Source organism: Candoia aspera, chromosome 8 (assembly GCF_035149785.1).
Source record: "Candoia aspera isolate rCanAsp1 chromosome 8, rCanAsp1.hap2, whole genome shotgun sequence".
NCBI lineage: Eukaryota > Metazoa > Chordata > Lepidosauria > Squamata > Boidae > Candoia > Candoia aspera.
In genome coordinates, this window is record NC_086160.1 from 2,956,496 (window position 1) to 2,971,446 (window position 14,951).

General features: G+C 44.6%; 1 protein-coding gene across 3 annotated transcripts in view; it reads left to right on the forward strand.

The window, feature by feature from the left end:
- The first annotated feature begins 714 nt into the window (after window positions 1-714).
- Window positions 715-14,951, forward strand: part of CPEB2 (cytoplasmic polyadenylation element binding protein 2) — a 72,383-nt gene continuing 58,146 nt past the window's right edge. For all 3 annotated transcript variants that reach the window (XM_063310614.1, XM_063310616.1, XM_063310615.1), the window contains exons 1-2: window positions 715-1,352; window positions 5,387-5,668. In XM_063310614.1, coding sequence (XP_063166684.1) covers window positions 819-1,352; window positions 5,387-5,668 — 816 coding nt within the window. In that variant the 5' untranslated portion in view covers window positions 715-818. The remainder of the gene's footprint in view (window positions 1,353-5,386; window positions 5,669-14,951) is intronic.

Genomic DNA, 14,951 nt, shown 5'->3' on the forward strand with positions numbered 1-14,951 from the left:
CGGGGGCCCCGGGGACGGCGGGGGGTCGGGGAGGCCCCGGGGCGCCCTGCCTGTTTTCCTGGGGGCCCAAACAGGGAGCCCCCACCCAGGGCGGGGCCACACGGGGCTTTGCAGCAGCCCGCACCGGGCCCAGGGGCGGGGCAGGCCCCCCCAGCCTCTCCGGGGAGGCCAAGCGACGCCCCCCGGCAGGACGCGCCCGTCCCGCGGCTGCTTCGCGGCTCCGGCGCCGCCTCTGGGCGGGGCGGGGCTCCGAGGTGTCGCCGCGTGACGACAGTTCCGGGGTTCTTAAGCGGGCGGCCGGCGCCGGCGCCGCCGACTCGGGCGCTCACAGGGCAGCGAGAGAGGCCGGGCGGGCGCCGCAGCCGCGCCTTGCAGGTCCTTCGCCGGTCCGGGCGCGCGCGGCGGATGTAGGGCGGCGGCGGGGGTCGGGCTGCGGCGCCCCTCGCCTCTCCGCCGCGGGAAAGCAGCGCGGGCGGTTGCGCGCGGCCCACTCGCCCGCCCGCCCTTGCGCCGCCGGGCCATGAGCCGCCAACCGCCGGGGCCCGGGGGCTGAGCGGCAGCGAGCGGCGTCGCCTTCGCCGGAGCGGCCTTTGTGCCCGAGCCGAGCCGAGCCGAGCCTAGCGCCGGCCGGCCGGCCGGACAGCCTCCCTCCTCTCACCGAGCCCGGAGACCGCCGAGCGCCCCGCCCGAGGCCCCCCGCCGCCGCCGCCGGGCTGGCTGAGCGAGGCCGGCGCGGCGCGGTGTGAGCGGTTCGGGCGGACCCCCATGCGGGGCGCGCCGCCTCCGCGCCGCCCCGCCCGCTGACGCGGCCCGTCCCCATGGAGTCCCCCCCCAACGGCGGCGGCCACTTGCTGGGCGGGACGGGCAGCCTCCTACCCGGCGGCGGGCGCGACCCCGGCTTCGGCGGCCTGCCCAGCCCCGACCTGCCCGGTTCGCACCACGGAGGCGGCCCGGCGGCGGCGCCCTCCCCCCCGCCGCCGCTGCCAGGCTTCGGCGCGGCGTGGTCGGTGCAGGCGGCCTCCCCCCCGCCGGCCGCCGCCGCCCTGGCCCCGCCGCCCAGCCCGGAGGCCTCGGACGGCGGCGGGGGCGGCTTCTACGCGCCCGGCGGCGGCGGCCTCCCGTCCTCGCTGGGCCCCGCGTTCCTGCAGAGCTTCTCGGCCGCCGCGGCCGCCGCGCCCCCCACCGCCGGGCCCTTCGGCGGCCCCTTCTCGCCCGCCCCGCCGATGCCCCTCCCGCCGCCGCCGCCCCCGGCCAGCCGCCGCTCCCCGGCCAGCCCGCAGCAGCACCAGGCGGCGGTGGCGGCCGCGGCCGCGGCTTTCCTGCAGCAGAGGAACTCCTACAACCATCACCAGGTGGGTCCGGGCGGGGACGCCCTCTGGGGGCGCAGGGTCGGGGCCGGGCGGCGAAGGGGTCCCAGCCGCCGCGGGCGGAATGCGGGCCGGAGAGCTTTGCTCCCGCGAACGGGCGAGACTCGGGCCTGCCCCGCCTTTGCCCCGCAGGTTGGGCGGAAGGAGGGAGAGGCGCCCTTGTCGCTCCCCGGTCTGGGGTGAGCCCGCTTCGGAGGAAGAGGCGTCCCGCCCAGGGGCTTCCTTTGTTTGACAGGCTGGATGCGCCAGTTCGCTGCTGGCACTGGGCGCCTTGGCGGGTGGGGTGCCCTGCCCCGCTTGCCCCCTCCAGCCCGGTGCCCGGGCAGCGGCATCGCTGTGGCTTTTCCAACAGAGTCGTAGCCTCTCTTGATGGGTGGAGCGGGAGTTTGAAATAATCCTTCAAATTCCAACATGGCATTCACAGCACTTTTAAATATTTATTTGCGGTACATTATCCAGCAAAAAGGAGAGTTTTTCTCTCTTCATTGGCAGTTAGGTGCAGACAGCCCTCCTTAAGAGGTTTGCCTAGTAACTGCGCTGCAGATATTTTCTGGACCAGGTCAAATTATTTTTTTCTGTTTTACTGTCATGGTTGTACTGGGATAGAATTAGCTGGGCATCACCCCAGAAGATCTTATGAAGAAAACACGATACAGAATTAAACAAACAAATAAATAAAGGTCATTCTGAATTTCTTTGCATTGATTGTGGGTATTAGTAACTTCTTCCTGGCATGTGTGCATGGTGTAAAAACAACACACAAGATGTGTGTGTATCACAGATGGCTCTCAATGTTATATATGTGGTGCTTAATGCTGAAAGGGTTTTCCTTGGAATTTATTAATGTGCAAAGTGGTCCTACAGAATTAGATTATTACAATATATTGCTGGTTTTCGTTCACACCCAGGTGTTAATTCATAGTAGGAACAGGTGTTGAAAATGTCTTGAGCATCTGATTTGCTCTCTTCTCAAATTTGTTGATCTGGATATTTTTGCTGTATTTTGCTCTGTTAAGATACAGCCTCTTATAGAGTCATCTGACTATTGGTGTGCTTACACAGCAGTAGCATAGATAGGTTTTATTTGGATTTTGGCAATGGCTGAGTGGCTTGGAAGATGCTGGCCATCATGGGATCATGTACTAATATTGCAACGTAGGATGGCAGTTTGAGCTGGGGATCCACCAAAGGTTATCCAGTACATTGTTAAATGAAAGAACTTGCTTGGTGATGGTGGTGATGGCTACCAATTTAGATGGTTTTAAGGCAGCCTCGTGTGGCGCAGAGTGGTAGGTGGCAGTATTGCAACCGAAAAAACTCCCCACGACCCAAGTTCGATCCCAGCAGAGGCTCAGGTCGACTCAGCCTTCCATCCTTCCGAGGTCGGTAAAAGGAGCACCCAGCTTGCTGGGGAAGGTGATGACTGGGGAAGGCAATAGCAAACCGCCCCGCTCTATAGTCTGCCAAGAGAACGTCGCGAAAGTGGTGTCCCTCCAAAGGGTCAGACATGACTCGGTGCTTGCACAGGGGACCTTTCACCTTTCAAGGCAGCTGGACAGATTCATGAAGGACCGCTGTCTGCGGCTGCTGGTCTTAAAATGTCTGCTGCTACATCTGGAAGGACAAGTTGCATTATTTGAACAGAGCTGGAATAGCTGGGGGAAAAGGCCCCTGCTTTTCTCCCACAAGCATTCTGTTGGCCAGAAGGCTGGCTCAGATGGCCATTGGCCTGATCCAGCAGGGCCCTTCTTGGGCTTCAGTTACTTCCCTGGGTAAGTGCTGAGCGTTGCCACACTGGAAGTTTCATTTGCTATCCTTTCAGTTGTATTCAGTTGTAGATTGCGAGGTCAGTGGTGCCAGGAACTGCATCCTGCACTAAAATTTAGCAGTTTTTGACCCTTGTTTTGTCAAGAGCTTGGAACCAGGAAATTTGAATTGACATCAGGGGTAGAACAAAATTTGACAGGCTGACTGCCATCGCAGTTCATCTCTGAATGCACCCCTTAAAAGAAGCTTATATTTTATTTCTATTTTCCAATGCTGGATTGCCTGCTTAAGGAATCATGGATGTCACAAGAGGCTTTGAGTTGTCTCATCATGCTGCAGGTGGGACTTCATAGTTGACTAGAAGGGAGCCATTTAAGAATTGTTTTGCTACATCCTGGCAGTTAAATAAGCCCAAAGCTTTTATTTATTCTTCTGCAACAGATTAGTTTTATTTTCAGTGGTCCAAGAAACAATCTGCTGTGTTCCACGTGTCTTCAAATATTATTTATTCCTTTATGCTTGTATTCTGGTGTGAATGTTTTTCCCTTTAGTCTTATGACTGATCTCTTAACAAAGTTCCTTTATGTGAAGTTTTCCTGCTGAGCTAGTTTTTCCTTGAAATGAGAGGCCCGAGAGACCTCAGCTGACCCTGTTTTTCTAAGGACCCAAAGGTCCATGGAACGAAAGCTAGACTGGACACAGATGTGTCACCCTGTTGATAATGTGGGGTCTAATGATGATTTGTGTGCAGAGTCAGCTGAGAAGCATTGCGAACACAAAACTCACCTGGCCTAACAATAATCTGGGTTACTTGAGAGGATTACAGAAGCAATTTCCCTTTCTAATAGAAGTAATTTTACTTTTTGGGGTTTTTTGGCCACAAAGTGAAAGAGGCCTTTTGTCTTCTAAGTTTTTGTAATATGTAAATGACAATGCCCAGAGTTGTCTGGAGTTGGGCGTTTTTTAAAATCTATATTAATAAAATAGATAAATAGTTGGCTGAAGTATCAGTCTGATAAAGCAGCGAATATTAAAAACTTAAAATAGTTGTTAAAGTAGTGTGGAAGTTCTATCAAAGTGGTTGAATTTTAAACAAAATTCCTTGTATTATGTGCTATTTTAACATGCATAATACCTATTCTTTGAAAATATCCTATACTTGAATTAAAGACCATTCTTGAGAGTTATTTAATTCACATAAATACTAGAATTGCTTAAAGGAATATCTTAGGATTTGTTCTGAAAGCCATATATTAATTGATCATATTGTGGACGCATTTTACTTCAGTCTTTTTTTTTAATAAGAATTTTATTAAGTTTGAAACGAAGATAACTACAAAAAAGCAAAAAATTACCAAAAAAAAGAAAAAAACCTAAAAGAGTGTAAAACAGAAGAAAAAAGAATTTTGAAGATTACATAAAGAGGTGACTTCAACTTTCAACAACAAGAATATACAGCAATCATTTTAGTCTGAAATAAAATATTGCACCATCATTCAGTGTGTGTGTGTGTACTTCCATTTTATCTTTTGCCCCTTTTCTCCTACTGTGTCAGTCGAAAAGTACTTTAGCACTAAAATGCTTTCATAGTTTTTTATCTTCCATTATTTATGTACCTCTTTTTGTTTTATGAAAATCTTAAATATGTCTAACAAGCTTGTGAGGAAAACTACTCATTTGATTGGCCTGGATTTCTTCCAAGTAACTGCAGTAAAGAGAAAAACATTTGACAAAGTGGAATACTTGGATATTTTTCTTTTTAGATATTTGGTATGTTGTGGTATTTGGGCTAAGAAATATTAGCCTCCAGCAATGGCACTACTTAGGAGTAAGTCCCATGGAAACTCTTGTCTTGTGCCACCTAGTTATCTAGCTAGTTTTGGTTAGTATCAAAGTAAAGGATAATGCATATCTTGGAAAATTAATATTTTCCCCTCACAAACCTGATGCATTTGTTTTATCTCAGTCCATTCATACTGGGTTAAGCATTCTGCTTAATAAAATGTTAAAAGGAACTCATTTATCGCCTGTTTGACCAGCCAAATGCTTGTGTTGGTATAATGGCCATGAAATGTTGCCCTTGATTCTGAAGAATTAAGGGTTGGTATAGAAAAGCAAAACTCTTACGTTTTACTCTGTAACATGCTGCCTAGTACTTCCTTTGCTGTTATATTGTGGCTAGAGATGGACTGGCTGCTTTTTTCCAGGCACGTCAGAATTTTAAGTAATGCTATTTTTTCCCTCCCCATCAGCCTCTTCTGAAGCCATCACCTTGGAGCAATCTTCAGAGTGGTGGGTGGAGCCCAGGGAATATATCCTGGGGAGGCATACACGGCCGAGACCATCGTAGAAATGGAAATATGGGAATACCGGGGACGGCGAACCAGGTCTCTCCCTTGAAGAAGCCATTTTCTGGTAATGTCATCGCGCCCCCTAAGTTTTCTCGTTCTGCTTCATCCTTGACTCCAAAACCATGGACTGGGGATAATGTTTTCAGAACAGACAACAACAGTAACCCGCTTTTGCCCTTACAGGTAAGCATGGTATTGACCTACAGCTTTGAATCCTGTTTAATTTTAACACAGGATGGCTTAGCGCTATTTTGATTGAGCAAAATAGCTGATTATTTTTTCTCATTGAAGTTACTTTGCATAAGGTAACTTCATTGGTTATCTTACTTTGTATGGGTTTAGATTTAAATTAAATTTAAGAAAGTATTTCCTCGGTCACTAAAGTTAAAGACTTTAAAAAGTCTGCTGCCTGCTTATTATGTGTTGCTTTCCAGGTCCCCTTGTGCCAGTGCTGTAGTTGCTAGAACTGGGGTGAAAGCAGGCTGAGAAGGAAAGGAAGTACATCTATGGATGAATGAATATGCACAGATGTAACTTCATTTCACCCTCTCTGTGTCTGAGAGATTTTGATGCATTATTTTAATCAAATGAGAATTCACATCACCCTGCAGGCAAATTCTGCACGTGGATGGTATTCAATGGAGTCAAAGCATTGCATCACCCTGTTCTTCACTCATATTGCTATTGTTGACGTGGAATTCAAAAATACCTTTTTCCAGCATACCTTTATCCTATTATTTATTTCATTAGAAATACGCTCTATTTTTCCTCTTCCATTTCCCCTCTTCCACTTTACAGTGCTGAAATGAGGATCAGCTTGAGAGATATCAAAACATCCTTTGAACTTAGAGCTGGTGGATTAACAATCAATTCCAAGACCGAAAATGTTCCTTATTTCTATAAATGGAGCAATACAAACGTATTGAATGCACTTAGGGTTGTATATATTGCAGCCAAGACTGGAGTTAAAGTGCAGTGAAGGGCTTTTCAAAACAGTCCTTCAGGCAAAAGTATTTTCATGCATTTTACATGAAGACGTCAAATAGAAATTGTAACGGAGCCCCCAGGAAGCAGAACCAATGGTCAGGTGTGTAGTCCAGTCTGAAAAAAGTCTTTCTGTGACTTCACACTCTATAAATTAAGCAGATTATGTTGAAGTAAAGAGGGATTTCATGGTATCTTTGGATCAAAGATAGAAGAAAGGAAGTTCTATGTGACTTCAGTTCTGCCATGAGCATATTGTTGTGCTCTGTATTAATTGGCAACATTCATGCACAGCAGTAATTGCACAAAAAATGCAAACAAAAGGGCAGACATGCTATAGAAAATAACGCCGTTAATCTGTTTTGTTACTGCCTCAGATTGTGGAGCTCATGGTTAGGTATACTTTTTAAAAATAAAAATGGTTAAAATCATACAGAGTTCCCCCAATTTTGCTGGATTTAAGATGGAAATGTCAAATGTCACATGATAGCTTTTGGGGATGAAATGGCTGAAATCTTAAGAAAATCAGCATCACTGATATATTAGCCATTTTTAAAGTTACAGTGCACTAGCATCTCATCCTCAGCACTGGGCCTCTTGCAAACTATGTGGATTTTAGGAATGCTTAAAATATTATTGTTGCTTACCTTTCTTTTTTAATGAGTATGGAAATTTGATTGGCACAGAAATGTTATATGTACAGCTGAGAGAGAGGACTGTGTCCCTGTGCAAAATTTGGGGGCTTTTAAGAATGTTGGTAGTGTTTCCATTTCACGGTTTGTATTTACTGCTTTCTGACTACAAGCTGAAATACAATCTCTACATTTGGAAAATATTTTTAAACAGATTTTTGGTCAGTGGGACTATATTGTGTGTGTTGTGGAACTTCATCAGAAATTGGACAACTGATTAGATTAATATTGCTGTTGAAAGCAAATGCATTTCTGGGCACTGAAAAGACAACATTTTACTGCTATGAAAACTTTGATTTTGCTTCTTTGGCTACATAGTTTTATGGTGTATAAAGTGTAGCTTTATGGAATGTATTAATGCAAGATATCTTCCCACCTCATATTCATAGTATTTTATACAGATTTTGAAATTTATTTAATAGAAATTTAAAGGAACAATATTATCACAGCTGCAACTGTGCTATTAACCATAGCACATATGATAAAGTATTACTGTGAGTAATGCTTGAAAATATTAGCCAGAAATTAAAGTATCCTAATCTCAAATATATGCCTTTTCTAGAGATACAGTACATTTATATAATTCTATATTCATTTATTTTGCTTGTATGCCCTCAATTACCAGAGGCTCTGGGTGTCAACATGAAATAAAAATAGAATTATCCCCAAATCCCAAGCATATACAAAGATGACAAAAGGCAAAAAACCAGAAAATGCAGGTGTCATATACAGGTGACCCCCACCTTCAATTACAACACACCCTCCTCCTGGGCAAGACAGAACAGGTAAGTCTTCATCGTTTTCCAGAAGCCCAAGAGGGGTGAAGCTGACTGACTCTCTGCTGGGAGAGGTTCCAAAGGCAAGGGGTGCAGCTACTAAAAACTCCCACTTCCAAGGCCCTGTTAGGTGGCGGTCTTGCAGGGGCAAGATATGGAGGGAGTTGATCCTCTTTGATCTGGTTGGCTAGGCAGATGAATATGGGAGATGGTGGTCCAAGATATGTGGACTTCGACTCTCAGAATTCCCTAGTCAACCACGCTGGCTGGGAAATGCTGGGAGTTGAAGTCCACACATCTTAAGGTTGCTGAGGTTGAGAAACACTGCCTTAGATTATCTTAGATGCCTTAGATGACCAGGTCCAGAGCCGTATAGGGCCTTAAAGGGTCACCAACACTTTGAATCACATCTAGAAGCCAACTGGCAACCAAAGATTTTTTTTTGCTACGGTAAGGCTTCTGAAACTTTCCTAAAAAAGGAAGATTGGAGATGGGTCTGAAACAGTCCAAAGCAGTTGGATCAAGCAAAAGAGTAGGGAGTAGAGTAGGGAGCATACCACATCCTCTTTCCGAGGGGAGGAAATACCCCACATTGATAACTGCTCATATCCAACCTGCTGCTGTCTCATGGCATGGGGACTTAACCAGGCATGAGAAGTAGGGATCCAACTATGCAGGGGTGGAACTAACGCTTAAGCGGGGCCCTATCCACTTCCTTGAGACTCGCAGACCCCAAATGATGCCAGATCACTGACAAGGGCTCACTGTCCTCCTTTGACGCTGTCTAGCTAGAGTCCAGCTCTCTTGATCTTGGACAGTTTTGTCTGCCAAAGTTGCAAGAATTCTTCAAATACACATTGAATAAACCTACAATTTATGTAATGCTAATGTATAGCACTCTTTGCAATAGGTCATATGCCTTATTAATGTCCTTTTATGAAACATACTCCGTTTTACTGTTCTTAAGGTCAAATTACACATGAAGCAGGGAGTCTGGCTGGATTTCCTGAATTTCTTAAAAGCCTATTTTTGCTAAAAACAGCAGAGGAATTGATTTGGGCAAAGGGACCAGTTAAGCTGCTATACCTATTCCCCAGTGCAAATCATAAAGATGGGCAGCTGCTGCTTCCTTGGAGGAGAAAACAGAGAAGCATCAGTTATGCTTAAATGTTCCTTCTGGTTAAGAGTAGTTTCAGATATGTGAGCCTAAACTTGGCCCCAGCCTTTCATATTTGATACAGAAGTCTTCTAATAAAAGAATCTTAGGAGATGCATTGCACAGGATTAGGTGTCTGCCTTTTGAGTTGGAACATGTTTGTTGAATCCAGTACTTGCGCTTGTGTGTTTCCAATTTCTAATATCACAAATATTACTAATACCACAAATAATCGCAAAAAAAAAATCACACAGATCTTATATTTTCTGTGGGTTTCTAGTGTCACATCCATGTGCTACAAGTGAAGAATTGAAGGATGGGCACAGACCAGCTAAATTTCAACTATTATAAGTGTCAGTTTTTTATATGCATTATGTACAGTGTTTTATATGCAGGATTTGTACTGTTTCCTGCATGGAAATCACATCAAGTGAGGAATTTTGCAACATGTCAACTTACCAGTTGGGATTTGTCCAGCATATTCAAGTGGAGTTAAATAGTTTAAACTTAAGGATCAACTGACAGACCATGATATTGTTAACTTCTGTGAATTGAGCAGGCCTATTCACCGTCCTTGCCACCCTTATTTCCACTCTGCTCAAACCCTCAACTTTCATAGATAATTGGTTTGTCTTCCTGTCTTGTTTTCAGCATCTGCTACACATTTGATGTCCCTAGATGTTCATATATCCCTAGCGTAATGTATAAATCACAGAGTTCCCTTTCATGGGTTTCAGCAAAGATCTCTATACTACTTGGGTCCAAAGAAGAGTTGCTAGTGACCTATCAAACTTTGTGAAATGGGTATCAGAGGTCATTACTTTATCTTACCAGTTGGCAAACCATCCATCTCAAGAAGGTTGCTCTCTATTTCTTTTAGTAAGCTGCTCTATTCCTGAACTAATATGAGCTCACTGTAAAATAGCCCCAGCCTTCTTTCTCCATATTCTGTCCTACTCAAGTTTCCCTACTGAGGTTCCTGCCTTGGTAGATGTTCTTGGATTGTTACAGACTCATAGAAATGTATTCTTGACGGCTATGGCAGTCTATGGGGAAATGAAGGCAAACATGAAACTGCTCCAAGAACTTGAACTTGGGAGAGTGCTTCCTGCCAAAATACCTTCCTCAGTCCCAGAAGAGACTGCAGGCACTGTACCCATATGTGTGAATGCATAGATGACTCGCTCAAATTGCTTACCAGTAAGCAGATTGTTCAGCGTAAGCATCAGGATAAATGGTTACTTTCTAGTGGAGTTGTAAGGATCTCTTCACTATCACCCACCCACACACGGCTGCCCATCTCACAAGAAGTGACTGGGTAGCATACAGCAAAAAATATATGTCAAAAACAGTTTTAGTGATGCATATTTTTTTAAACAGGTTAGCAGTTTCATATTATTTTAGAACCTGAATATAAACATAAATAGATCCTTCATTTGGAATTATAACCTTGATGTGATGGGTGGGCTCGGGAACCCAGATGACCTCAGTGGGAGTGGGAGCTTGCTTGCTCCAAAGCTCAAAGGGAAGGGCTGAAGCTGAGCATTGTCCACAAAAGGAATGAGAGCAGGTGGGGCTTAGCAGGCTTGAGGAAAGCCAACCCAGGAAAAGAACTCTAAAATCGAATTGGAAAAAGGCAATAGCAAATCACTTCTGCACCGTTGTCAAGAAAACCATGTGGACATGGACATTTAGATGAGTGGAAATGAAGGACACTGAAGGATGAGTGAATAAGCGTACTTAGGTGGACTGAAATGGACCCCTTAGGGGATTGTGTGATACACTGTTCAGAGTATGAGACCATATGAAGGAACTGAGAGACGATACTCAAAAGCTCACTGTTAAGTATGTGCTTAGCTATTATCTAATAAAGGACATCCACTAATTTTAATAGGCTGAGAGTCACATAGAGATATACAGTATATATACTGTATACATACGTACGTACATACAGCAGGAGATGCTGTATTAGAGTTTTGGGAAAAGTATTATTTGCTTAGGGACGTGGTGGCGCTGCGGGTTAAACCGCTGAGCTTGCCGATTGGAAGGTCGGCGGTTTGAATCCGCATGACGGGGTGAGCTCCCGTTGCTAGTCCCAGCTCCTGCCAACCTAGCAGTTCGAAAACATGCCATTGTGAGTAGGTTAATAGGTACCGCTTCGGTGGGCAGGTAACGACATTCCGTTTAGTCAGGCCGGCCACATAACCACGGAAGTGTCTACGGACAAACGCCGGCTCTTCGGCTTTGAAACGGAGATGAGCACCGCCCCCTAGAGTCAGACACGACTGGACTTAATGTCAAGGGAAACCTTTACCTTTACTATTATTTGCTTATTGCCAACACCTGCTTTAGATAACATAACATAAATGCAGATTACGCTTGCAGGAAGAAAACAAACCTAGTTCATAATAGGAAACAGAAAATGAAGATGTACAATCCAGTCAGGCTTAGGGCAGTTTCTGGTGCTAATGGTGGGGCAGGCCATGAATTATTGGTATTGGATATACAGGTTGTCTTAGAAGATTAAGAGTATCGGCAAGATTTGACTTGGAGAACATACAGTCAGAATTTAGGAGCAGATTCAGAACACTTCATTCATTTATGTAAAAGAACTGGAGAAGAGCCAAGACACATCATGACGGCAAAAATGAGGAAAAAATCTCAAGATTTCAAAGAGGAAAGAAGTGGTTTTCTGAATGTCTTGTCATGGTTGTCAAGGAAAGATATGAAAGCATTAGGTAAGAAGAACTGACCACAGTCAAGCAGAAAAGAACAAAGACATCTCTACCAAGAATGTCGAGAAAGAGGAAAATAAGAAAAAACAGGTTTTATTAAGTTTAGAGAAATCACAGAAAATTTTCAGCTGAAGTATGACTATTGAAGAATGAACATGGAAAAGTTGTAAGAGAAGCAGATGAGCTTAAGAAAGATGGAAAGACCATAATGAAACGCTTTACTAACAAAATTAGAATAACAGAATCATTTGCTAATATATTTAAGAACAGATTTCGCTGGAAAATTAGGTCAAACAAGAAATGGAACCCCTGTCAAGTAGGAAAGCACCACAAGCAGATGAAAATATCCATTTGATTGGTTAAGACAGCAGGAGAAGAGGCAGTTAGAAATGTTAAGGGCAATATGCCAACAAAAAATGAAAAGACTATAGCCTGGAGATTGGACAAATCTCCAAACAGGAGATGCAAGAGAATATGCAAATTACTGAACTGATACTCTAATTTCTCCTGAGAGCAAAGAGTTGATTGAGATCTTCTATGGAAAAAGCGAGCCTGTGTGTGAGAACAGGCAGAGGGAGACAAGATTAGATACTAGTACAAAGTAAGGGAGGCTGGAAGTAATATAGTAAATGAGGGCATGACATAGATAAAATTGGTATCTCTCCAATCTGAAAACGTAAGGAAGGTGGACTGTATGTACTATTTTAAGAGAATGTGATGAATCTTGCCTTTGCTTTATTAACTACAGCAAGACCTTTGGTTGTGTATATCATGCCAGAATGCAGAATAAAAGGCTAATAGATGTGTCAGAACATTTCATTGTTCTTCTGAGGAACTTTTACAATGAACAAGGAAGTTACCGTACGAGAAATGAGTTCAGAATGAGGCCAGATTAAATATATCTTGTGTATCTTTAACCTGTACAGTGAATAAATTATAACAATGTCAAGAGATGAATTAAAATGTTGAGGTTATAAGTAACCACTTGAGATATGCAAATGACACTGTGTAATCTGAAAGTAGACTTACGGAAGAGTTCATTATGAAAATAAGGAAAGTAAAAATTGATTAATATTCAGTATTAAGGCAAAGGAAATACAACACGGCATGAACTCACAGTTGATAGAGAAGTAAAAGTGATTGTTTTACTTTCTTAGAGGCAAGAGTAAAAATGGACACATGTTGGAGAAGTAGAGATTAGTCAGAAGCATGAAGGATAAGGGTGTTTCTAGCTCAGAACTCTTAAAATAGTATTATTTTCCAGTAGTGATTCATGACTGTGAATCCTGGAAAGTGAAAGAATAAGATAGACGTCTTTGAATTATGGATTTGGAGATAATTACTAAGAGTATAAAGGATTGCAAAAAGAACCACCAATCCTGGTTTCAAATAAAGATTGATCGGCATGTGATGTGGGTGGTGATGGACTAGAAAAAAATAAGTATGCTTGGCAAGGTTGAGGGAGCAGCAGGAAGGACCACTGTGGTAGAAGGGCAGAATTGGAGATACTACTGGAATCACCCTTTAAGAGCTATGGATTATATTTGGGATACAGGGCAAGGTGGCATATATTTGTCCATACAGCTACCAGGAATTAAGCTTGATTCAACTAATTACATATGGTCAGGTCCACCAATTTCAAAATTAATTTTGAGGCAAGTGTTCAGAAATGCACAATCTGAAATTTGGTACTACAGAAGAAAAATGTGTAATTTGGTTAATATATGTTACACATAATAAGTAAAAAGATATATGCCTCCTTGATTCTTTTTAAAATGTTGAATCATCCCAATAAATAATCTCTTGAAGTAATGCAAGGTTATTCCGTAGTAAGGTCTGTCTTGTGCTTGATTTACTTATGGATGAGAGAGCTGATCTGATTGCATTACCAAAACCTGTGTGGGCAAGCGGGGAGGGGAGGTTTCCCCTCCAAGAAGCGGGTTTTGTGTGTGGTGCCAGTCATGAATCCAGAGCAAGGGCCGGATGTTGTCACCTGACAGAATCTGGTGGCTGTGGGATGAAGTCATTCAGATCCATTCAGTGTAGGGCTCTGGCTTTGCAGCTCCCATGGAGTTGAGTGGCATGGTCCTGCTTGGTTTTCTGGGAAGAGTTTAAACCTGTTAGTACCGAGGAAGAGAACAGGGTCCATGGAGGAGGTAGCAGGCTGCCCTCTCCTCCAAAGGCTATTGCTGGATTCAGCAGATTTGGGAATTTCCGTCCAGTCTTTAAGCTTCCTTTCTTAGAGAAGGTTATTGAGAAGGCGGTAGGCTTGCTACCAGAGGACCTTGAAAGAAGTACATTATGTATACCCTTTTCGGTCAGGTTTCAGCCCAAGTTATAGTACTGTGAAGGCATTTGTTGCACTTGTTTGGGGTGGAAGTGATACATCCATCCTAGCCCTCCTTAATCTCTCTTCAGTAGCATCAATCAGGGTATCCTTCTGGACTGGATTAGGAGCTTGGAAATAGGGGGCATGATATTGCAGTAGTTACAATTCCTCTTCCAAGGCCAGTTCCAGGCCGTGATGGTGGTGGTTCAGCCCTAAATCTCTCCGTCGCAGGGTGCTACAGGGCTTGACTCTTTCTCCACTCGTTTTAACATTTACGTGAAACTGTTGGGTGAGGTCATTCGTCAGTGCAGGGTTAAATTCCTTCAGTATGCTGATGATGCTCAACTCTAAATCTCTGCCCTGGGCCATCCAAGTGATGCTGTTCCAAATGCAGACTAGTTAATAACGATCATATTTCCAATAGCTGCATGTGGTTGCGAAACTCGGACTTTGAGGAAGGCAGGTAGGAGAAAGAGAGGTGCATTCGAATTGTGGCGCTCGAGATGATCACTGCACATCTCATGGACAATGAAGATTACCAACAAGGAAGTCCTAGACAGAGTCAAACCAAAAACATCCCTGAGGCCAAGATCACCAAATAAAAACTGACATACTTCGGTCATGCAAGCCGACTCACACGAAAAGACAATTACGCTGGGATTGGTTAGCGGTAAAAGAAGAAGGGGCCACCCTAGGACTCACTGGCTTGGCACCATCAGAAGGGACGCTGGAATGACTTCGAAGGAACTAAAGGAAGCTGTAAGAGATAGAAAGGCACGGAGAGCATCGATCCA